The 25,933-nt window shown below is 39.5% G+C and overlaps 1 protein-coding gene across 1 annotated transcript; it reads left to right on the top strand.

The window, feature by feature from the left end:
• Positions 1-10,232: 10,232 nt before the first annotated feature.
• LOC138888391 (uncharacterized) lies at positions 10,233-10,877 on the top strand. Its single transcript, XM_070170247.1, has one exon. It carries the CDS (start codon positions 10,233-10,235, stop codon positions 10,875-10,877), a length of 645 nt encoding a protein of 214 aa, XP_070026348.1.
• Positions 10,878-25,933: the final 15,056 nt, after the last annotated feature.

The raw sequence follows: 25,933 nt of genomic DNA, 5'->3' as shown, positions 1-25,933 counted from the left end.
GCTGGCTAATCTCCATGCGGTATCGAAGGAAGCTTTCATGGTGAAACATTGAAGCCTCAAAAAAATAAAGTTAATAAAAGACATCAAAAACCAAAATGATATTCACAAAGGGGTGCAAAGGGCTGACGCCTTACCTAGTTCAGCGTCTGTTGCACCTCGTTGAAGAGGCTCGGTGTGCCCACCTCGTTCATCTTTGCCTGGTCCTCCGTAGTCACCAGGCATCGAAGGTAGTTGGTTACGCCCACCGGTGAAGATAGGACCCGGGCATCCTCCAGGATTGTAAAAATGACCATTCTCTTGCGCTCGGGGTCCACACTCTGAGCAGGAAATTGCTTCACTAGTTTTGGGCTCGAACGCGCCCCCAGCTCCCGATGATACATCCTTCTTCGGGACCTCTAGGTGACCAAGCCCAAAAAAATCCTCTAGTGCGGCCATATACATTCCATCAAAGAACGAGTTGAGGGCGTCGTCTGGGCCCTGTGCCACCTCGCTTGACTTCTCTTTGCCCTCTTGGGCCTCTTCGAGCATGGACTCGATATAGGAGGGTGTCTCCACGATGTCAATGACACCAGCTACCTCCTTCGAGATAGGAGCGGCTTTCTGGGGGCCGCAACCTCTGTCTCTCCCTCTGGTTCCCGGGTAAGGGGGATCGACCTCATGGTCGTCTTTCTCGGCCGTTACCTACTCCTCCTCATTTAGGGTTGACCCATGTGCAATAAAACGTTTATCGTCCTCAGGCTCGTACCTAAGCTAGTGTTGTATTCTGGGTCGGGCCCGGACCTTCGTGGGCCAAACGGGCCGGCCTTCGTGGGCCTGGGCTCTGGCGGTCCCGGGCTTCGTGGGCTCAACGGGTGGAACCGACCCGTGACGGGCCTAAGCCCACATGGTCCCGGGCTTAACGGGTCGGGCTTCGCGGGCCTAGCGGTTTTTTTTTTTTTGTAAGGCAATTTATTGTAGTATCATGGCTATATTAAAAATATATATGTAGTATATATGTAGAAATCTAATTATTAAAGTGCTTGACGAAAAAGAAAAATAACAAAACAATAGTAAAACACTAAATTGTCATGCATAATAAATTAATAACAAAGTACAACATGAAGCATATTAATATATATATATATATATATATATATATATATATAGTATACTAGTATAAAATGTTATATATATATATTTCATTGTATATTTTCTTGTAGTATATATTGTATGTTATGTATATATATTCTCTTGTATATTGTCTTGTAGTATATATTGTATGTTATGTATATATATTCTCTTATATATTGTCTTGTAGTATATATTGTATGTTATGTATATATATATTCTCTTGTATATTATCTTGTAGTATATATATTGTATCTTATGTATATATATTCTCTTGTATATTGTCTTGTAGTATGTTATGTATATATATATCCTCTTATATATGTTGTTGTAGTATATATTGTATGTTATGTACATATATTCTCTTGTATATTGTCTTGTAGTATATATTGTATGTTATGTATATATATATCCTCTTATATATGTTGTTGTAGTATATATTGTATGTTATGTACATATATTCTCTTGTATATGTTGTTATATATATATATATATATATATTCTCTTATATATTGTCTTGTAGTATATATTGTATGTTATGTATATATATCCTCTTATATATGTTGTTGTAGTATATATTGTATATTATGTATATATATTCTCTTGTATATGTTGTTGTTGTATATATATTGTATGTTATGTATATATATTCTCTTATATATTGTCTTATAGTATATATTGTATGTTATGTATATATATTCTCTTATATATTGTCTTGTAGTATATATTGTATGTTATGTATATATATTCTCTTGTATATTATCTTGTAGTATATATTGTATGTTATGTATATATATTCTCTTATATATTTTCTTGTAGTATATATATTGTATCTTATGTATATATATTCTCTTGTATATTGTCTTGTAGTATGTTATGTATATATATATCCTCTTATATATGTTGTTGTAGTATATATTGTATGTTATGTACATATATTCTCTTGTATATTGTCTTGTAGTATATATTGTATGTAATATATATATATATATATATTCTCTTATATATTGTCTTGTAGTATATATTGTATGTTATGTATATATATCCTATTATATATGTTGTTGTAGTATATATTGTATGTTATGTATATATATTCTCTTGTATATGTTGTTGTATATATTGTATGTTATGTATATATATTCTCTTATATATTTTCTTGTAGTATATATTGTATGTTATGTATATATATTCACTTGTATATTGTCTTGTAGTATATATTGTATGTTATATATATATATTCTCTTATATATTGTCTTATAGTATATATTGTATGTTATGTATATATATTCTCTTGTATATTATCTTGTAGTATATATATATCCTCTTATATATTGTCTTGTAGTATATATTGTATGTTATGTATATATATTCTCTTGTATATTATCCTGTAGTATATATTGTATGTTATATATATATATATATATATTTTCTTGTAGTATATATATTGTATCTTATGTATATATATCCTCTTATATATGTTGTTGTAGTATATATTGTATGTTATGTATATATATTCTCTTGTATATGTTGTTGTTGTATATATTGTATGTTATGTATATATATTCTCTTATATATTGTCTTGTAGTATATATTGTATGTTATGTATATATATTTCATTGTATATTTTCTTGTAGTATATATTGTATGTTCTGTATATATATTCTCTTGTATATTGTTGTAGTATATATTGTATGTTATGTATATATATTCTCTTATATATTGTCTTGTAGTATATATTGTATGTTATGTACATATATTCTCTTGTATATTTTCTTGTAGTATATATTGTATGTTATGTATATATATATATATCCTATATATATATATATATATATATATATATATATATATATATATATATTCTCTTATATATTGTCTTGTAGTATATATTGTATGTTATGTATATATATCCTCTTATATATGTTGTTGTAGTATATATTGTATGTTATGTATATATATTCTCTTGTATATGTTGTTGTTGTATATATTGTATGTTATGTATATATATTCTCTTATATATTGTCTTGTAGTATATATTGTATGTTATGTATATATATTTCATTGTATATTTTCTTGTAGTATATATTTTATGTTATGTATATATATTCTCTTGTATATTGTCTTGTAGTATATATTGTATGTTATGTATATATATTCTCTTGTATATTATCTTGTAGTATATATTGTATGTTATATATATATATTCTCTTATATATTTTCTTGTAGTATATATATTGTATCTTATGTATATATATCCTCTTATATATGTTGTTGTAGTATATATTGTATGTTATGTATATATATTCTCTTGTATATGTTGTTGTTGTATATATTGTATGTTATGTACATATATTCTCTTATATATTGTCTTGTAGTATATATTGTATGTTATGTATATATATTCTCTTGTATATTGTCTTGTAGTATATATTGTATGTTATGTATATATATTCTCTTGTATATTATCTTGTAGTATATATTGTATGTTATGTATATATATTCTCTTATATATTGTCTTGTAGTATTGTATGTTATGTATATATATTCTCTTGTATATTTTCTTGTAATATATATGTATATATATTCTCTTGTATATTATCTTGTAGTATATATATTCTCTTATATATTGTCTTGTAGTATATATTGTATGTTATGTATATATATTCTCTTATATATTGTCTTGTAGTATTGTATGTTATGTATATATATTCTCTTGTATATTTTCTTGTAATATATATTGTATGTTATGTATATATATATCCTCTTATATATGTTGTTGTAGTATATATTGTATGTTATGTATATATATTCTCTTGTATATTGTCTTGTAGTATATATTGTATGTTATGTATATATATATCCTCTTATATATTTTCTTGTAGTATATATTGTATGTTATGTATATATATTCTCTTATATATTTTCTTGTAGTATATATATTGTATCTTATGTATATATATTATAACTTATTACTTATATATTTTCTTGTAGTATATATTGTATGTTAGGTGTATATATTACCTTATATATTTTGTATGTTATGTGTATACAAAAATTATTATTTTTTAAAAAAAATCCGTTGGGCCCGTTAGGCCCGCCAGGACCGGCCCAGGCCCTTATGACGGTCCCGGGCTAAACGGTCCCGGGCTCGTGGGCTAATCTATGAAGACCGGCCCGTCACGGGCTTCTCAGGCCCACCAGGACCGGCCCACCAGGACCGTTAGGACCGCGGGCCCGGTCCGGTTCAGGCCCGGCCCACCAAGCAGCATTAACCTAAGCTGGTAGAGAGCATCGGGGTCCGATACCCTAGACTTGGTGCTCTTTTTGGGCTTCGAGACCTAGATTGTCACTTTCTTCTTCTTCGCCTCGAAGTCTATAGAAACCGAGGACTTTCTTTTCTTCTTCTTCTTCTCCTCCTTCGCAGCAGCCCTGGGCTACCCCAAAACTGAAGGTTTGGCAAGTGAGGACAGATCTTCATCCTCGTCCAATGACCTAAGTTTATTGGTCCTAGCCAAACCAATAGGAAAAGAAAATGGGTTAGCACTATGTAAGTTAAGATCATGGTGGTAATTATTCAAGGAAAAACCTTACTATGAGAACGGGCCTCCCATTTTCCCTTCGAAAGCTTGTGCCATGCACGCTCAGAGTACGACATCTGCTTGCAGATCCCCTCGATCCCCTCCTTGGGGAATTACATTAGGAACTTGGGCAACAATTGCGTATACAACAAACACAAGAAATGAGAGAATGAATAAAAAGAAGTGAATATTCTAGGAAGACAGTACTTATGAGATGCGTTCCACTTCTCGAGGAACGACATAAACTTAGGATGGATCAGGTCTTAGGTTTTCACCAGAACGAACCTCCCCTGCCAGCCTCGGTCTCACTCCTTGTCGATGCTCGAGAAATGAGCCTTGCTTGCTAGGTGAATGAGCTTGATCAGCCCTCCTGGAAAAATTCAAGGACTGTACAGGTAGAGTATATGGTCGAGGGTAAACCAATGGGCTCTGGTATTATTCACGAAATGGCGTAAAAGGATCACGATCCTCCAAAAGGATGGGTGGATTTTTCCAAGGCACACCTCACATTTTTTACAAAAATCAAGATCTATGAGGTCTATCGGGCGAGCGTGAAGGGGTAAGTATAAACACTTAAATACCCCCTTCACATGAGTAGTGATATCGTCATCGGACCCGGGGACGACCACATCCTTACCCTTCCAATTACAGTCCGCTCGGACTATGAGTAGGATTTCTTCAGTGACGGAGCATATATATCTCCATGCTCCTTCGCCTTGGTCCTGTTAACTAGAGGCCTTCTCGATGTGGAAGTCGTTCCCGATAGAGCAACCCCCAAGTACGAAGCTTTTCATGGGGGGATCCTGAGCCACTTTGGGAACGACCACCTCTAAATCTGTGGCCGGATGGAAAGATGAAGAACCGGCATGCTGAGGCCCTAACTTGGAGGTTTTTTCCATTGTGATATGGGAAATATGAAGGTTTGGAGGAGAATAAGAAGGTTTGAAGAAAAATATGAAGGTTTGAAGATGGTACGAAGGTATCAAGGTCTGGGTTGAAGGTTCAAAGAAAATGTATGAGGATTGAGGATGAAGATATGAAGATTCAAAGAGCAATGTATGAAGATTTGGGGAAGTTAGTAGCCATTAGAGATTTTGAGGGTAAAATCTAGAATCGGAAAGTGAGAGAAGTGAAAAAAGTCGAACCTTTTATAGGGGGAAAACAGTCAATGCGCGACGTTTCGAATTCAAAGGAAGCCAGCCGGTGACTGACACGTGTCCGAAGTCATAACGATACAATTGATAGGACGTTTCGATTTACCCGTCAACTTAGTTGTAACGTACGAAGGAAGAAACTGGGGTTCGTCTATTGTTCCCCATCGTTTCGGCAATCCTACTCTCCGAAAAATAAGGGGACTATCTGTATACGGGTAAAATCGCGGATAATTCATACCCCGATTTCCCGGTGAATAAAACGGAAGAAGGGCATGGACGCACGAGATTGAAATCGAGGCTGGGAGTCCTTCATATTGAGATTCATGAAAGGTGAACAATGTGCTCATCATCAGGCCTAATAAAGCGCCCCGGACCCCGGACGAGTTCTAAGACCTCAGGAAACATGATAAACGGTTACACACGACGGATAGAGGGCCGTTATATTCGCACCCAACCGGATATCATGGCGCGAATCTCGCTCGATGTCGGTTACATGTCAATAATTAACGAGAAATGAAGGTTTTTATTTTTAGACTTATACTAGGGATGAACTCTCCTACTATATAAAGAGAAAGTTTTTCTTTTGTAAAGGATTGTAACACGCAAATCAAAGCAATACAAGTTTTTCTTTCTTTTAGCTACTGCTAAAGTTCTTGTTCCATTCTTTATTCACAACTGAGCTCGAACCAAGGGTCCAATCGGGGACGAGGTCACTGATCAACCTAATTTCGAGCTAGGCCATAATATTACAACTGATTTGATCGTTTATTTTTTCTTTAACTCGTTTTTCTAATTTCTTAATTATTCGTGTTGAATCAAACCACGTATCCTTAAAACCGGATACAAATTTAATTGTTACCCGATTTAGGGGAAAACAGTATCTATAGGTGAAATACACCATGTATCTAACGCTGAATACATGCACCTTATAACCAACAAGCTTAAAGTCGTATTCACACGTATCTTTGATGTACTGAGTTACTCTTTTGGCTGCTTTTGAATGAGAATTGGGGTATCTTTTAAGAGAAAAGAATGTTTAGAGATCTAAGTGTTTGGGCTTGAGAATTAGTCAAGCCCAAAGATCCGAGGGGAAGTGCAACAATAGTTATTTTTAAAGGTCGCTCTTTAAAATATATTCATAATTTATAATGTATTTAAAGATTAATCAATTCACTCAAATTCGGGATTAAGTATCTTGAATTTGAAAATTCAAGATTTAGTATCCTGAATTTTTAAGCTGCTAATTTGAAATTCAGGATTATGTGTCTTGAATTTCTGAACTACTAATTTAAAATTCAGAACATAAGATTCGAACTTCTGGACACAATATTCGAACTTTAGGACACAATGTCCTAAAAGTTTTAACTTTGAGGTTTAAACTTTAGAATGTCATATGCTGAAAGTTTAAGCGAAATTGACTAATCTTTAAATATATTGTAAACTGTGAATATATTTTAAACACCATACTTAAAAGTGGCTATTTGGTGTCATTGAAGGCCCCAGGGCCAAATATGCCTTTACGAGAAGGGGAAACACCAGAAAGCACAGTGATCCCGTGACGTTTGGTTAATTTGGTCGGTCTTAATTTTTTATCTATAAATAGGTAAATTAATTACAGGATCAAAGTATATTTTTCCCTATTAAAATAGATTTTGTTGCTGGTTAGTCTCTTAATTGAATGCTTTAATAACAATTCTTTTATTTAAATTTATAGAAATTAATTGGCCAACATTTTAAAAAGCCTTTATCTTGCAATATTCAGATGATCTCTAAAAATATTTGGGAAAAAAAATATTCATTACAAAAAGAATTAAAAAGGTTGTTTAAAAAACTTACTTAAATAGAAAAGACCAAAAAAGTAAAAAGATTTTAATTTGAAAACCAAAATCAACCAAAACACCCAAAAACAAACAAACTGAAAGTATAGTTGATTTTATCGATTAAAAGCAAATGATTCACATCTTTAATCCCTTTACTCACGGTCATGTCCATTTTGAATAGTATGTTTTTCTTAAGCTCTAGCCTATGCAAACTTATCTTCTTCTATTGCATGGCTAGCCAGAACACACAAAGAAATAAAGTTTATTAGTGAGACTTTTGCCAATATGTTAGTTTTCATATTTCAGTGAAGAGTACTGTTGAAAAAACTATACAACAACTTTACATACCAAAAAGAATTGAAGTTGTCACATGGTCACCACATTTAGTTTCTTCCCTTAAAGCTAGACAGCAATGGTTTTGGTGGTGTTAGTGCTGGATTTGTTTCCATTATTTTCTGCCAAACAACTCACTGGGGGTGGGGCGATATGTACTTATGCATAGCTAACTTAATTGACCATACTTTACTTTTTACCCAATTTGTCCTTTCGTTACTTCTAATGGCCCCTATATATGGGGCTCGTCTATTAGAAACTTTGCTCTGGTAAATTTCTACAAGCAAAAACTTGGCAAGTATAATTAGAATATCAGATATACACGTCAACTTGGCCTTGTTTCGGATTTAAGTTTAGACACCTTTCATAAATTTGGCACCTTAAATCATAGCCGAGCATGGTAATTGTATAGGGTAAAATCGGTTCATATTAAAACTCGTATGATAGAGCGACACATGGAGTTAGAGACAGACGAAAAGCGAGACATGTGGAAATCAAGACCGTGGGCAGCAACTTCGATTGGCACCAAGAAGTCCCCCGGAGGGAATATTGCTAATAACGACAAACGAATGTCTGTCACCCGATAACATTCAATGAAGAATATTCTGTAGTATTAAATACATAGTTCATTATAGAGAATTTTGGCATTCATAGACTGCCGTTACACATTCTTCAATGGGCCTCATAATTGTTATTTAAGAGGGATTTGATCCTAGGACCTTGTTGCCTAGATGCAACTATAAATAGTGACTTGAACAACCATTGTAAGGAACTCAAATTTTGTGACAAACTTATGCTACATATTATTCGAAAAGCTCAATAATACTTTATTTCTTGTCTATTGATATTTGTATTACTTCCTTCGAAAGTTTTATGCCAGGAACCAAGCTATTCGACATTTTATCTTGATTTTAACGCTAAATCTTGTATTTTATTTAATTTATTTATCATTTTGGGATCAAATCGATTCGATTGTCTATAAATTACTTTACAAATTCTACTATAATAATTTTTTTTCTTTCTTTCTGCGCAAACAATGTGAATTGTGCTACTTACGCGAATATTTGATTTTGTTGTCCCTTACAAAAGTTGTTATTTATGTTATATGATTCTTTTCGTAGGAGATTAGTAAAAATTAACATAGAAAGTATGTAAATAAATATATGAGATCTTTATAGAATTATTTTCTTCTATTTAAATTATAAGTGGGTTAGAATATTACACTCTTATGGGTTTTATTTCGATAGTGTATCAATTCTTGGTTCTTATATTCATGTTGTTCTCCCAAGAAAGAGAAAGAAAAAGTTAAGCGTAGCCTAGCCATGTGTGATGACCCACCATGTCATCATGCCACATATGTGTCATTTGGCGTATATTAATACCATATGGAAACTTACATAAGAGGAATGCTAGCATTTGTGAGAAGATTCTTGAGAAGTATGGACATTTCCTTAGGAAGACCCTAGATCCTTATGGATTTTCTAGGGAAGTCCTTGGAATCTTCTAGGTTTGTAGAAAATTCTAGAGAAAGCCCTTATCTTGTAAATATTAAGGACTTGTGTAACAATTAATATGTATACAGTAGCCCCTAGGAGACTAGTATATAAAGGAGGACATTTATTTGTAATTCACCAAGAAAAAACAATCAAGTTCTCTCTAATACAAAAACTTCATTTGGCAATTCTCATATGTTCTAACATTCTCTTAGCGATCTTGAGTGTAGTAAGGTTGACTTGGCATAGCAAGAACGTGAGCAAGTTGTGCAAGATCGTGAGCGAGTTGTCAAGTGCCGCACGTATACTTAGTTAACGACTAAGGACGTAACAACGTGGTATCAGAGCAAAGGTTGCAACTAAGGGAATGGCGAACGACGGAGAAATTAACGTTGCCAACATCCAAGCCAACGTCATCTAGGATGCTGCTGGCAAGAGCGGTCGTAGCAAAAAGAGGAATGCCACCAACAAGAGCCAGGAGGTGCCACCCGAGCATGTGTCAACGAAGGGCTTACATCTCAAGAACCATCTACCACAGAGACGAGCGAGGATGAAGTGGAGGTCCTACCTGAGGACGTCTCGCTCGGTAAAGAGTGGATGATGAAGATGAACGCGGGGATGGACGCCGTAGAGATCTTTGTCCAACGCTTGGGGAAGGTGTAAGGAACTCGTAGTGTTCTTGAGGAGCACACTCTTGAAGAGATTGAGAGTATCCGAAATAACTTGGAGGGATGTACACATATCGAGATGGAACTAAGGCAAATCATCGCTGCCTTAAAGTGCAGACTCATGGAGGCTTTGAGTACTATCGATGCTATAAAGGCAAAGATAGAGTCACTCGAGGAGCATGTCAATGCTGGCGTGATCGAGGCAGCCAGCAATGTTGTGGTGACGAGGGAAGCCAAGATTAAGGCTCCCAAACCCCCAGTGATCAAAGGTGTTGGTGATGTACAAGAAGTGGAAAACTTCCTTTGGCACTTGGAGAACTACTTCAGGCACGGAAAAGTGAGGGACGACGAGGCCAAGATCAATACTGGCGTGTTGTACCTCTCAGAGACTACCATGTTATGGTGGAGAAGGAAGATGGCCGACATGGATAAAGGTCTATGTACAATTAGCACGTGGGATCAGTTCAAAGTCGAGTTCAAGCTACAGTTCTTTCCAAACAATGTCTTATACGAGGCAAGGCGCAAGATTAGGAAGTCGAAGCAAATATGGAGCATACGTGGCTATGTCAAGGAGTTCACTACCCTTATGCTTCAAATACCCAGCCTTCCCAATGATGACTTGCTATTCCACTTCATGGATGGGTTGCAAAATTGGGCTAAGCAGGAGTTGCAACGCCGGCAAGTCGCAGATATAGAAGAAGCCATACTGGAGGCCAAATCATAGATGTACTTCAGGCATGACAAGTACGACAAAGGCAAAGTCAAAGAGTCAAAGGTTAATAATATCAAATGTGGTGGGAGACCGTGGAAAAGGCAAGGAGATACAACAACAATACTTCAAGACTCAAGATTCCAAAAAATCGAGTGGCCGTCAGGGCTACGCCGAGAAGAAGGCACAGGCCGAGAAGAAGGGATGCTATATATGCAGAGGGCTCCACGACTTCAGGAATTGTCCCGACCTCAAGAGCCTCAGTGCCATGGTCCGTGAATGGAAGGAGCAGCCGCAAGGAGAGAGTTCGAAAACCGCACAATTGGGTATGATCGGATTATGTTGTGCTGTCATGAAGCAAGCTATCCAACCTACTGAGAATGGTAATCAGTACGTGGATCTCACCATCAATAACAAACCTGCTCGTGCAATGGTAGTTACTGGAGCAACTCATAATTTCATGACTAAGGCTGCCACAAAGAGACTAGAATTGAAGCTTGCTCCAACCAACTCTCGCGTCAAGTCCATGAATGCTGAGGTACAGAATGCTCGTGGGGAAGCTAATGGAGTTGGTGTCAAATTGAGAACTTGGAAAGGTATGACAAACTTTACCGTAACCGCTATGGATATCTTTGATATCATACTGGGGCAAGAGTTCTTTAGACATTGTCATACTTTGATCGACCACTACCTTCAATGTCTCTTGGTTATGGAGCGAGAAGGAGCTTGCATGGTACCTACAATGACTATGCCACATGGATAAAGCCAAGAACAACTCTCAGCTATGCAGGTTGTCAAGGTGATCAAGAAGGGGGAGCCGACATTCGTGGAAACCATCGCAAGTCTGGAGGAAAACAAGAGTTTTCGAGAGACAGTGCTGCCTTGCATAGAGAAGTTCCTTGAGGAAAACCTAAGCACTTGCCTCATAGGCGAGAGGTGGATCACAAGATCGAGTTGGAGCTAGGGGATAAGCCACCCGTATTTGCCCTATATCGTATGGCTCCGCCCGAGCTAGAGGAGCTCAAGAAACAATTGAAAGAGTTGTTAGATGCTGGTCAAATTCGCCCATCAAAGGCACCTTTTGGCGCACCAGTATTGTTCCAGAAGAAGAAGGATGGATTGTTGCGTTTGTGCATAGACTACCGAGCACTTAATAAGGTCACAGTGAAGAATAAGTACCCGATCCCGCTTATTGCTCACTTGTTCAATAGACTTGGGCAAGCCAAGTAATTTACCTAGGTGGATCTTCGCAAGGGCTACTACCAGGTTCGCATTGCGGAAGGGGATGAGCCAAAGACAACATGTGTAACGAGATATGGAGCCTTTGAGTGGTTGGTGATGCCCTTTGGCTTTACCAATGCACCGGCCACGTTTTGCACCCTTATGAACAAGATTTTCCATCCCTACCTTGATCATTTCGTGGTAGTCTACCTAGACAACAGTCATCTACAGCAACGCCTTGAAGGAGCACATGGATCACTTAAGGAAGGTTTTCCAAGTCTTGCGGGAAAACGAACTAACATCAAGAGGGAGAAATACGAGTTTGCATAATCAAAGGTGCACTTCTTAGGCCATGTGATTAGAAATGGCGAGCTATGCATGGACGAGGCTATCCAGGAGTGGGAGGCACCTATAAAGGTAATTGAGTTGAGATCCTTCCATGGCCTTGTTAACTACTATCTGTCACACCTCCTTTTTGCGCGCCCGCCCCGAGGGGTTAAATGCGCGGGTGGAGTTTTTCCAATTTAAGTGACAATATTCGAAATGGGATTATTTATTTAATTCAGAGTCGCCACTTGGGAAAGGTTTGGCTTTTGGTGTCCCAAGTCACCGGTTTATCTTGAATCCCAAATCGAGGAAATTTTCGACTTTTCCAAATGAAGTCTGCGAACCAGAAATTCTAAGTAAGGAATTCTGTTGACCCGAGGGAAGGTGTTAGGCACCCTCGAATCCCGTGGTTCTAGCACGGTCGCTTAAATTGTTATAATGGCTAAATATCTGATTTAACTACATGTTGTGACTTACGTGCTTTTATTAAGTTTAAACCGCTTTTATTATTATCATTTATTTTTATGGAATTGCAACGTCGTGGAAATGCATCTCGAACCACGTCACAATCAATGCACCCGTGATCGTCGACACATTCGGACTTCGTTGAGATTCGGATTTGGGTCACATCAATGTGCACCCGAATTTAAGAATATGATTTAATTAAGCCGCGCCTTCAGAGTCTAACGCGTTATTATCTTTGCAGAAGGCCATGAAATTTATTAAATGACCTGTCTTGAATTCTAAATAATTATCATGGTTATTTATTGAGGGCCCTGCAATTTGCATTTTTTTATTTGACGAGACTCATCTCTATTTTAGAAAAAGGATATCCTAAAGTGGCTACATTTCTAACTATGTTCAATCAAAAATAGAAGAAAGAAGATACATATCAATTCAAGTATATGCTTTGGGCCTAAATCTTATCAATTTCTGATTAGTTATTTGTGAAGTAAAAGACGTCCTACTTTATGAGAAATGTCCTACTTTGATAAAGAATTTACGTGACAAATGCTAGGCTCCTATCCAAAACATCTCTTGACTTGAATTCAAACTAGACTCATTTAGGCTAGGTTAAGGGAATTAACCCACTGAGCATTATTATCATTGGGGGTTCGAACGCGCTCCTATATGCTGCCTAGCGGGTTTTGACGAAAGGAACTAAAATAAAATGGAATATCGTTGTGTAAGGTGGAGTATCCTATCATTATAGCTAAAACAAGAATCTGATCAGTCACTGTGTCAAATATTTGTACATCCTACGTACCACACCATTACTTAAACCATATCAACAAACAACTACAAACTAAGATACAAGAGGCTAAAAACTCAGCTTAAGCATTAACTAACTGGCATTTTACTATTGAATTATACACTGATCAATTCATACAAAAAGGGCAATAGACCACGAGCATTACAGACAGACATTTAAACTTCTCGGAATTCCCTTCATTTCATGCTTTCGAATGGTTACAGTTTACACCCACACAGGATTTGAAATGTGTACCTGGAATGCTGAAATGCCAAGAGGAAGAAGAGAATGACAGAGGAAGGTCAGCAGCAGCAGGAATCAAATAGCAGCAGCAAACAAACAGGTAACCAAATAGAAACAGAACCCCAGTACGAGATGCAGTTATAGCCAATGGGCAAAAGTGACAGCAACAAGCAGGGAAGTGGGCTCAGGATTCAAACGGTCCAATTCCAAAAGAAGGCAAACCAATAAGAAACAGAACAAGCAGAAACCTAGCTGATACTTGGGGGAAATTAGCACTTATATGAAACAGGTTAAGCAAACTGGGAATCGAACAATTAGCAAGAAGAAGAAGACAGTTTCTGCCTTTTTTGTCTATCCACTCTCTATCTTCTTTCTTAAATATTCCTCACAGTGTTTGTATTTTTCTTTTACAGCCCTCAAAGTCCAGTCTCTATATTTTTTTTCCTCCTCCTTTTCTTTTATCAGATGTCCTCCCTTTATAAGCCCCAACCTCAAACCTTTTACAGCCTGTTAGATTAATCAGACACCCCTCCCATGTGCTGCCCCTTTTCAGTTTCCACTCATCTATTTTAAGTATTAACCCCCATCAACATTCCCTGGCAGGCTCATTTTTTAAAAGGTTTAATACTTCTTAAACTAAAACAAAGCATGGGCAGCAGAATATATCTGACAGCATATGCTGTCAAACCATTTTTAACTCAAAATCCCTTTTATGCAGGAAACAGGCTGTGCACAAAGCACATGAGGTGCACCAATGCACATGCTGTGCATGAGTGCACATGCCCTCCAATTCAAAGTTTAAACCAAACATCCCTTTTACATTACTGATCTAAATCAACAGCTATAAGTAAGCAAAACTGGTTCTTAATTGATTCAGGCAAATGTTCAACAGAAGCAAGTCAATTTGTTATTGTTCGGACAGTTGAAACTAATTGACGACATATGTCGACTCGACTATATTAATCATAACACATACAACTGTAACCAAAAATCAAACATTCAACAGTATCGACATATGATTTGAATTGTACTGGATAAACAAAATGGTGCTCGGGAAGCCATTTGATCAGTTCAATGTAGAGAATCAGCTAATTGCACACCACTTAACATACACATTATCAGGGCAAATAGAAAGACTCATTCAAACAAACAGAAGTTCAGGCAAAGTGGACAAACAGAAGTTGGTAAAATTAAAACAAATATGAACAAACTTTTAAAGACAAATCACACGGACTAAAAAAATAAGGAAAAGAAAACAAGACTCACCTCAAATCTTTGAAAAATCAAAACCTTGACTCGGATTTGGACAGACCTTTCTTAAGGCTGAATGGATTTTAATCGAAGTGTTTCTCAGATGAGAAACACTTTGATTAAAGTCCATTAGACCTTAACCTCTTCGGTTGAACCGGTATAAACCAGTGACGAAGAAATACAAAAATTTCCAAAATTCAGATCCGGGATTCAGGCTTCCCTGGTCAGATTCGGACCAAACCAAGTATGGTTCGGTCACGAGGGGGGTCTGGGGAGTATCTGGTGTGAAGCTGGGGTAAAACCGTGTAGATCGAGTTTGACTCGAATCTTCAAATGAAGATTCGAGGACCTGGGGGGTGATTCGAACCAAACGGCTAACAGGTCTATGTTCAGGGTGGTGAGGAGGTTCCATGGTGTTCAAGTGGAGGTCATCGGCGTTCAGGCCGCCGGGTTTTTGGTGAAGGTGTGCAGGGGCGGCTCTAGGGTTCGTGGGTTTGGGTGAAGACGACGAGGCTGGGGTATTGGATAGGGGGGGTAGGGTAAGGATTTGGGCTTATATAGTTAGTGGGTGGGTTGATCTCAACCGTTAGATCAATCTAGATCTACGGTTTGGATCTGATGGTCTTAAGTGAAACGGTGTCGTTTCAAGTGTTGAGGGTTTGGGTTTGGTCCGGGTGTAAACGGGTCGGGTTTGTTGATGGGTTATGGGGATTGATCTTGGCCGTTGATCACTCTGAGATCAACGGCCCAGATCAGGCACGACTCAAACGACGTCGTTTGGACGTCCTGGGCATCAGGTGACCTGGGCCGGGCAGGCCTGGGTCTTGGGCTGTTTGTTTGGGCCAATTTTGTTAAAATTGGCCCAAGTCCGAAAGGGAAGGGGTTTTCTTTTTTTTTTTTTATATTTTTTTTTTCTTCTTTTTTTCTTATTTATTTTAAAACAAAGCTAAGCCAAAAAATCAAATTAAAATTAAATACACACTCAAATACAATTATTTGCACACATACTAAAATATTTCAAAACCGGTAAAGTCAAACCAAATAAAATCACGGACGAAAATGCCTATTCACGATTTTCTATTTAACGACCGAATTACGGTTTGAATTACGCAGGACACATATATATTTTTTTGAATTTTATTTTAATAAAGTAAATAAATAAGAATGGGCCAAAATCACAAATAAATCCACAAGGTGCCGCACAGAAATCCGAAATTGTACAGCGGGGCCAATTATATATTTTTTTATTTCTTTTTGGAGCGATTGTCGTGTGAAGCAAAAATCACGTGCTCACAGCTGCCCCTCTTTGTTCGGAAACACGAAGGGTTTTCGTGCAAAGATCAAGTGAGCGTGTATGAGCGATTTTTGCCTATAGACCACTCCGTATGAAGCATTTTTTGAAAGATCTGACCGAATCTTGCTTCAAAGATTTCCTACATATCCTGGGCTAAACAGGAATCAGGTCAATGTAGTTCGAGAAGTTTTGGTAGCTGGGGCTACCATGGGACTGCAATGCTTGCTGCTACTGCTGCTGCTGTTGTCACTGCTACGTCACTGACCGCCTTATTACAACCAAACGAAAATTGGAAACTGAACTAACTACTTTTATGCATGTCAACTGCTAGTTACAAGATTCCTATCTATGATTCTTTTACGACTTGATCTTGGGTCTTAGCTGATTCTGCTTGTAGACTCTGATCTGAATCTTGATGCTTGCGAGTTGCGGCGACTTGTTTTTTAATCTCCGGGATACCGAATAAAATGTGACCGGCAGAGGTCAGGACCTTAGTCAAATGTTGGAGTCGATTTGCTTTCCCTTTACTCTGATATCTCGGGATATCTCTTTTTTGTCTTTTTCTTCTTTGATTCCGAACTGGGATTTATCTCGTGGGTCATTTCGATCCATGTGGCTCGAGGTCAGACCTGCGGGAGAAAAGAAACAAACAAACGAAATTTTCTGCCCCAGTTTCACTAGGAAAATTTCGTTACTTATTCACCAGGAAGTTCATAAAATTGATGAAAGAGGATATGCGTGCTCAGTTCAGGGTTGGAGCCCTAATATCGACTAGCTGGGGAAAGGTTCAGTTTAAGGTTTAAAACCCTAACGCCGAACAAAGGAAGAATTCAGTTTTAAAACCCTAATGCTCACTAAAAGAAAAATTCAGTTTAGGGTTTAAAACCCTAATGCTGATTGCATGAAAAAGCTCAGTTTAGAGTTTAAAACTCTAATGCTGGCTGAAAGGAAAAAGTTCAGTTTAGGGTTTAAAACTCTAATGCTGACTAAAAGGAAAATTCAGTTTAGGGTTTAAAACCCTAATGCTGATTGCATGAAAAAGCTCAGTTTAGAGTTTAAAACTCTAATGCTGGCTGAAAGGAAAAAGTTCAGTCTAGGGTTTAAAACTCTAATGCTGACTAAAAGGAAAATTCAGTTTAGGGTTTAAAACCCTAATGCTGATTGCATGAAAAAGCTCAGTTTAAAGTTTAAAACTCTAATGCTGGCTGAAAGGAAAAAGTTCAGTCTAGGGTTTAAAACCCTAATGCTGACTAAAAGGAAAATTCAGTTTAGGGTTTAAAACCCTAATGCTGATTGCATGAAAAAGCTCAGTTTAAAGTTTAAAACTCTAATGCTGGCTGAAAGGAAAAAGTTCAGTCTAGGGTTTAAAACCCTAATGCTGACTAAAAGGAAAATTCAGTTTAGGGTTTAAAACCCTAATGCTGATTGCATAAAAAAGCTCAGTTTAGAGTTTAAAACTCTAATGCTGGCTGAAAGGAAAAAGTTCAGTCTAGGGTTTAAAACCCTAATGCTGACTAAAAGGAAAATTCAGTTTAGGGTTTAAAACCCTAATGCTGATTGCATGAAAAATCTCAGTTTAAAGTTTAAAACTCTAATGCTGGCTGAAAGGAAAAAGTTCAGTCTAGGGTTTAAAACCCTAATGCTGACTAAAAGGAAAATTCAGTTTAGGGTTTAAAACCCTAATGCTGATTGCATGAAAAAGCTCAGTTTAAAGTTTAAAACTCTAATGCTGGCTGAAAGGAAAAAGTTCAGTCTAGGGTTTAAAACCCTAATGCTGACTAAAAGAAAAATTCAGTTCAGGGTTTAAAACCCTAATGCTGATTGCATGAAAAAGCTCAGTTTAGAGTTTAAAACTCTAATGCTGGCTGAAAGGAAAAAGTTCAGTCTAGGGTTTAAAACCCTAATGCTGACTAAAAGGAAAATTCAGTTTAGGGTTTAAAACCCTAATGCTGATTGCATGAAAAAGCTCAGTTTAGAGTTTAAAACTCTAATGCTGGCTGAAAGGAAAAAGTTCAGTCTAGGGTTTAAAACCCTAATGCTGACTAAAAGGAAAATTCAGTTTAGGGTTTAAAACCCTAATGCTGATTGCATGAAAAAGCTCAGTTTAGAGTTTAAAACTCTAATGCTGGCTGAAAGGAAAAAGTTCAGTCTAGGGTTTAAAACCCTAATGCTGACTAAAAGGAAAATTCAGTTTAGGGTTTAAAACCCTAATGCTGATTGCATGAAAAAAAGTTCAAGAATACTAAGCGACCTTTTGAATTTTCTTGTTTTAGTAGAAGATACAAGGGAGTTTCGTGGAAACTTACCTTTCGAGTGAATTCCTTATTGCCAAAATATTTCTTGTACCCATGTACCTTCTTCTTTGGGCGACACCTGCTCCTTGCACGGTTGTCTTGGATTACACCTGTTTCAACTTTTCAGACAAAGGACAATTGTTAGTTCGGAAATGACGGTCGGTTTGGTGACCTTGATCGTTCCCGGTTGCTTTGTTGCGTCTTTATTCCTGTTGTGAAATCCCGTCATTGATTTGATTCACATGCCGAAACCCTTTAGACCGCTCAGGCTTGTATTTCCAGATTCTGTGATGATTTGCCTCGTAAGGCTCTTTTTCTTTTCTCTTTTTTTTTGTGTCCCGTTTTGCTTGGAGGTTCTCAACGGGGATTTTATTGGAGGTATTTTGTGGGGATTTGTACAAAAGGGAAGCTTTGTGGGGAATATTTACAAAGTGGATTCTTTGTGGGGAATTTTGTACAATGGGCATGCTGGGGATTTATTTCAAAGTGGGATTTCTAGGATTTGTTGGGGTAAGCTTGTTGGGGATGTCTACAAAAGGACTCGCTGGGATGTGCTGGGGAGATTCCATTTTTTTTTTTTTTTTTTTTTGTATTGGGGAGATTCTGTGGGAGATTGTACAAGACTCTGTTGGGATTTGTACAGGGGGAGACTCTGTGGGGATTTGTCCGAAGGTGGACTTGCTGGGGAAGATTTCAAGATTTCTCTCTTTTTCCTTTACTCCGGAATACCATCAAACGTCATGCTTGGGTAATCATATCAACGAGATGAGGTGCTTTCCATCATGAGACGGGATTTCCGTGAAAACAAACCATGCCACCTACTCTTTCCGGTGTGTTCTGAACTCGGGGTAAAAATGCAAAAGGGATTCGAAAAGAAACAAAGCAGGGGAAAACAAATCAGAAAAGGAATACCCTTTTCGGGGCGAGAAAGACTTATCTGAGGAAGATAACGCTGGCTTTAAATGACATGACATGCTCTTTGGACTGGACATCCGACCTTCCATGAACTTGCGTTTTCCTGAACCAGAACAGATCTGTGATTCCAAAACCGGTGGAACTTCGCCGAGACCTTCTTGGAGTGGCGTCATTCCTTTTCGGCCGACAGCGCCCTTTGCGGGTTTTCACTGGCTGACCTCTCTCATTTCTCTTCCTGTCATCGCTTGATAGCACTCTTTGCGAGTTCTTCACTAAACAAGCTCTCTCATTTTGGTTTCTCTTCTCCCGTCGCCTCGTGGTGCCCGAAGGTTTTCACCGCCGAGACTCTCTCATTTTATTTCTCTCAACTCAGGGTGTGCCGGTTTCCATTTGTGATGCTTATTGGTTTCCCACTATCTTTGGTAATTGATTTGAAGGCTTGTACTTGGTAAAGAGAGGTAGCTGATACTAAACTTCTCAAGTGTCCTGACATGCCCCGGTTTTCAATTTCAGGGCTGCTGGGATTTTGTTGTTGGTGTGACTGAACCTCAGGGAGAGGCTGCCTACGTATCCTTTCGGAATCAAGTCAAACGTAGTTCAGGCCTCAATCAACGTTTTGTTTTGTTTTGTTTTTTGTTTTTTTTTTTTTCGGAGAGGATTGGGTAGTGTTTAGGGAGTAGTGGGGAATAAAACCTTTGCCATTTTCAAATGTGTCAGGACCACCGGAGTATGATTTAGACGTAGTACCTCTTGACTGCATCTGCATTTACTGCTGTGTCGGGGTCATTTCCTTCGATATCACCTAAATACAATGCTCCTCGCGGCAGTATCTTCCTTACAATGTATGGGCCTTTCCAATTTGGGGCAAACTTTCCTTTTGCTTCTTCATGATGCGGCAGAATACGCCTCAGTACTAGCTGACCTACTTCGAAATTCCGGGGTCGGACTTTCTTGTTGTAAGCACGGGCCATCCTTCGTTGGTATAACTGTCCGTGACAAACTGCAGCCATCCGCTTTTCATCAATCAACGTCAATTGCTCCAGTCGAGTCTTAACCCACTCGCTGTCCTCGATTTCTGCTTCGACAATGATTCGAAGTGAAGGAATCTCTACCTCTGCCGGTATTACGGCCTCGGTTCCATAAACCAAAAGATAAGGAGTCGCTCCCACCGATGTGCGCACCGTAGTGCGATACCCCAATAACGCAAAAGGTAACTGCTCATGCCACTGTCGGGAACTTTGTATTGTTTTCCTCAAAATCTTCTTGATGTTTTTATTTGCAGCTTCTACAGCACCATTGGCTTTTGGCCGATAAGGAGTGGAATTCCTGTGTGTTATCTTGAATTGCTCGCACACATCTCCCATCAAGTGACTGTTCAAGTTTGCTGCATTATCTGTAATGATAGTCGCAGGAATACCGAAGCGACAGATAAGATTTGAGTGTACAAAATCCACTACAGCTTTCTTGGTGACCGACTTGAGAGTGACAGCCTCTACCCACTTTGTGAAGTAATCGATGGCAACCAGTATAAACCTGTGTCCATTCGAAGCCTTTGGTTCAATTGGTCCAATGACGTCCATGCCCCAAGCGACAAATGGCCAAGGTGCGGACATGGGATGCAGTTCTGTGGGAGGTGCATGAATCAAATTACCGTGCACCTGACACTGATGACACTTCCGGACAAAGCTAAAGCAATCCTTTTCCATGGTCATCCAGTAATAACCTGCTCTAAGGATCTTCTTCGCTAAGACATACCCGTTCATGTGAGGTCCACACACACCTGCGTGTACTTCGTGCATGATCTTTCTCGCTTCCTCGATATCGACACATCTTAAGAGATTGAGGTCCGGAGTCCTCTTATATAACAATTCACTGCTCAAAAAGAAACCACTTGCATGTCGCCTAATGGTCCTCTTTTGATCTCCAGTTGCATGCTCGGGGTATTCTTGTGTCTTCAAGAATTTCTTGATGTCATGGTACCAAGGCTGCGTATTTGATCCCGCCTCGATTACACTGCAGTAACCGTGTCTTTCCTTGATTTGGATTTCCAAAGGATCGACGTGGGCGTTGCCCGGGTAGGGTAGCATAGAAGCCAGAGTAGCAAGTGCATCTGCCAGTTCATTGTGAAACCTCGGAATATACCTGAATTCTATTGAGTTAAAGCGCTTGCTGAGGTCCTCCACATGTTGTCGGTATGGGATAAGTTTGACATCCCGAGTTTCCCATTCGCCTTGAACTTGCCGGATGATCAGGTCAGAGTCTCCCATAATCAGTAAGTCTTTGACATCCTGATCGATTGCCATATGTATGCCCATAATGCAGGCTTCATATTCAGCTGTATTATTTGTGCAGAAGAAACGAAGTCTAGCTGTGGCGGGATAATGCTGACCGGCAGGTGAGATCAAAATTGCCCCGATCCCTATACCCTTGGCATTCACGGCTCCGTCAAAGAACATCTTCCAAACATGAGCTTCCTCCGAGATCGCTTCTACGGTGTTTACCTCTTCATCTGGAAAATAGGTATCCAATGGCTGGTATTCCTCATCGACCGGGTTTTCGGCCAAATGATCTGCTAACGCCTGGGCTTTCATTGCCGTGCGAGTGATATAAACTATGTCGAACTCCGTAAGCAAGATTTGCCATTTAGCCAGTCTCCCAGTAGGCATTGGTTTCTGAAATATATATTTCAAGGGATCCAACCTGCTTATGAGGAATGTAGTGTGGGCTTGGAGATAATGCCTCAGCTTTTGAGCAACCCATGTGAGAGCGCAGCATGTCTTCTCCAACAGAGTGTATTTGGCCTCGTAGCTGGTGAATTTCTTGCTCAGGTAGTAGATCGCCTGTTCCCTTTTCCCGGTCACATCGTGTTGCCCCAGGACGCAGCCAAAGGAGTTCTCCAAGACTGTCAGATACAAGAAAAGTGGCCTCCCTGGTTCGGGAGGGACCAAGACTGGGGGATTCGAAAGGTACTCTTTGATTTTGTCAAAGGCTTCTTGACACTCCGTTGTCCATTTAATCGCCGCATCTTTTCTTAACAACTTGAATATGGGTTCACACGTGCTCGTCAGCTGGGCAATAAACCGACTGATGTAGTTCAGCCTGCCCAAAAGACTCATCACGTCTTTCTTCGTTCTTGGGGGAGGTAGATCTTTGATAGATTTTATCTTAGTCGGATCTAGCTCGATACCTTTCCTGCTTACGATGAAACCCAAAAGTTTACCCGACGGAACTCCGAAAGCGCATTTGGCTGGATTTAGCTTCAAGTCATACTTCCTTAGTCTCTCGAAGAATTTCCTCAAGTCTTGGATGTGATTATCCTGTGTCCTGGACTTGACTATTACATCGTCCACGTACACCTCTATTTCCTGATGCATCATGTCATGGAAAATGGCGGTCATGGCCCTCATGTAAGTAGCCCCAGCATTCTTTAAACCAAACGGCATGACCCGATAACAGTAGGTGCCCCAAGGCGTGGTGAAGGCAGTTTTCTCGGCATCCTCTTCATCCATCAATACCTGATGATACCCAGCGTAACAATCTACGAAAGACTGTATCTCGTGCTTGGCGCAATTATCAACGAGGATGTGGATGTTGGGCAGCGGGAAATTATCTTTAGGACTTGCTCTGTTCAGATCTCGGTAATCTACACATACTCGAGTTTTCCCGTCCTTTTTCGGTACTGGAACCACATTCGCCAACCATGTTGTATATTGGACTACCCGGATCACTCCTGTTTTCAGTTGCTTGGTGATCTCCTCTTTAATTTTGTCACTGACCTCGGTTTTGAACTTTCGTTGCTTTTGTTGAACCGGAGGACAATCAGGATGAATCGGCAATTTGTGAACCACTAGATCGACACCTAGTCCCGGCATGTCATCATATGACCAAGCAAACACGTCTTTAAATTCAAGAAGAAGTTGAATTATCGCCTCTCGCGTTTTCTTGTCCGTGTGAATGCTTATCTTGGTCTCCCGGATTTCTTCCGGGGTTCCTAAATTTACCGGTTCAGTGTCATTCAGATTCGGCTTAGGTTTATTCTCGAAATATTCCAACTCTCGGTTTATCTCCCTAAAAGCCTCTTCCGCATCATATTCTGGTTCTGGATTCATTAATTCGCAGTTAAATAGCTCATTGTGACCTGGGCGTGAAGTCCGCAAGCATGTCATATTTAAAGCCGCATTATTAGGACTGAAAAGGAAGATAAGAGGAAAAGTAATAAAATCAGGACGAAAGAAAGAATAGGAAAGCAATGATGATTTTTTTTTATTTTTATTTTCTTTTGAAAATTGGAAGACAACAACGTTTACAACTAGGAATTCGGAATAACAAATGAAAAGAAGAAAACGTTCAAGTTATGTCCCGGAGATAACTTGTGATACAGGAAAGGTGGCAGGACAGGTCTACCCGGACTTCCGTCTAGTTGGGAATGGCGTGATCTCCCAGTTTTGGAGCTTGGCGTTTGGCCCCATGTATATCATCTCAGCAGTGCTCGTGCCTTCGCCTGGTTGAACCATGTGGACCTCGTAGAGCATTTCCCTCATTGCCCCACATATTTCCTCGATTTCCTCAACTGTGAAGACCTCATCTTCTTCTTCTTCAGTGTACCCTGGCCTGACAAAAGTCGCATGTAAATCCGGCAGTGGTTGAGGCAACTTCCAGCCCTCATTTCTCCTTTTCTTTGCCCATTTTTCGTCTGCTGGAGTAGGTTTGAAACCTAGTCCAAAAGGTTTCTTGATGACTGGTAAAGTAATGGGTTCCGTCGTTCCCTGAAGATTTCGTCCAAGCCCCTTCCCTGGCCTAAATCCGTGTCGGATCATCTCTTTGGCCACCATAACCGAAGCGTTAGACAAGAAAGGCTGGGGGCAAGGTACTCCCTCTTCGTGCTGCTCTGCCAATACCACCTCGAAAGCTTGATAGACCGTATGCTCACTCCCTTCTCTTGGTTCAAGATACGGGATAGATGGGTCCCGATAAATGGCATGTTCATCTTCTCCATGGACCACGATCTCTTGGTCTTCATACTCGAACTTCACCATCTGGTGAAGAGTAGAAGGCACGGCTCCTGCCGCATGGATCCAAGGCCTGCCAAGGAGGAAATTGTATGATGTGTCCATGTCTATCACTTGGAAAGTGACTCGAGATTCGACTGGTCCTATGACCAGCAACAGGTCTATTTCTCCCATGGTGTCTCTCTTGATACCATCGAAAGCTCTCACGCAGACGTTGTTGGGTCGGATTCTTCCGGTCTCAATTTCCATTCTTTGCAGCGTGGAGAGCGGGCAGATGTCAACACCTGATCCCCCATCCAGCATCACCCGCTTGACATAGTAGTCCTCACATTTGACTGTTAAATGCAATGCCTTGTTGTGTGCTGCTCCTTCCGGGGGTAGATCGTTCTTGCTGAAGGAGATTTGGTTGACGGCGAAGAATCTTTCTGTCATCCGCTCCAGTTGTTCTACCGAGGTTTCGACCGGTACGTATGCTTCATTCAGGGTTTTCAACAGGATCTTTTGATGCTCGGTTGACCTCATTAATAGTGACAGCATGGACACTTGCTCAGGGTGCTTGCGCAGCTGGTCTATCACTTCGTAATCCGGCATCTTCATCTGCTTGAAGAACACTTCCGCTTCTTCAACACTCACAGGCTCCTTTGGAGGGAAGCGCCTTTGTGTGGCGTTGTTCAGTTCTTGGGTATTTGAGTACCCTCCAACGAAAGTATTTTCTGGAAGTTCTTCCCTGACCTCCTTACCTTTATACGTTACCAAAGTCTTTTGATAATTCCACGGCACTGTGGACGGGTTGGTCATTGGCTTTTGTGGCACGCGTCCGATAACCACTGGCTCATTCAGCCGAGGTGGTTGAATCGTCCCCCGGACCACATAGGCCCCTTTTGGCACGTACATAGGTTTTGCCTTTTTGATCCCGAAGTTCTGCGTCTTCTTGGCTTGACCTCGTGGTATGTAAAGAACTCCACCCTTTGCTGGTACTACTTTCTTCTCCACCTTCTTTTCGGGCTTGCTTTCTGCAGCCTTGGCCTCCTCCCCCCTTTCTGATTTCTGGTCTGTTTCAGGCCTCCTCGCTGTGTCGACAATGGCAATTATGGCTTTCAAGGCAGGGTCGAACTCTTTGTCTTCACAAATCATGCCGATCAGCGGCCCATTATTGTGAGCGGGCAATGGATTGTTAGTTACATTTGGGATCTCTTCGTCCCTTAGCACTATCTTCCCCTGCTCTATCAAGTTTTCGACCACTCTTTTCAATGACCAGCAGTCGT

This window comes from Nicotiana sylvestris, chromosome 3 (assembly GCF_000393655.2).
Source record: "Nicotiana sylvestris chromosome 3, ASM39365v2, whole genome shotgun sequence".
NCBI lineage: Eukaryota > Viridiplantae > Streptophyta > Magnoliopsida > Solanales > Solanaceae > Nicotiana > Nicotiana sylvestris.
The sequence above is the reverse complement of the archived record's forward strand: the minus strand, read 5'-3'. Positions and strand labels throughout refer to the sequence as shown.

What these genes read in the sequence shown, in the direction of transcription:
- LOC138888391 (XM_070170247.1), top strand. Translation starts at nt 10,233, where the DNA reads ATGGAACTAAGGCAAATCATCGCTGCCTTAAAGTGCAGACTCATGGAG.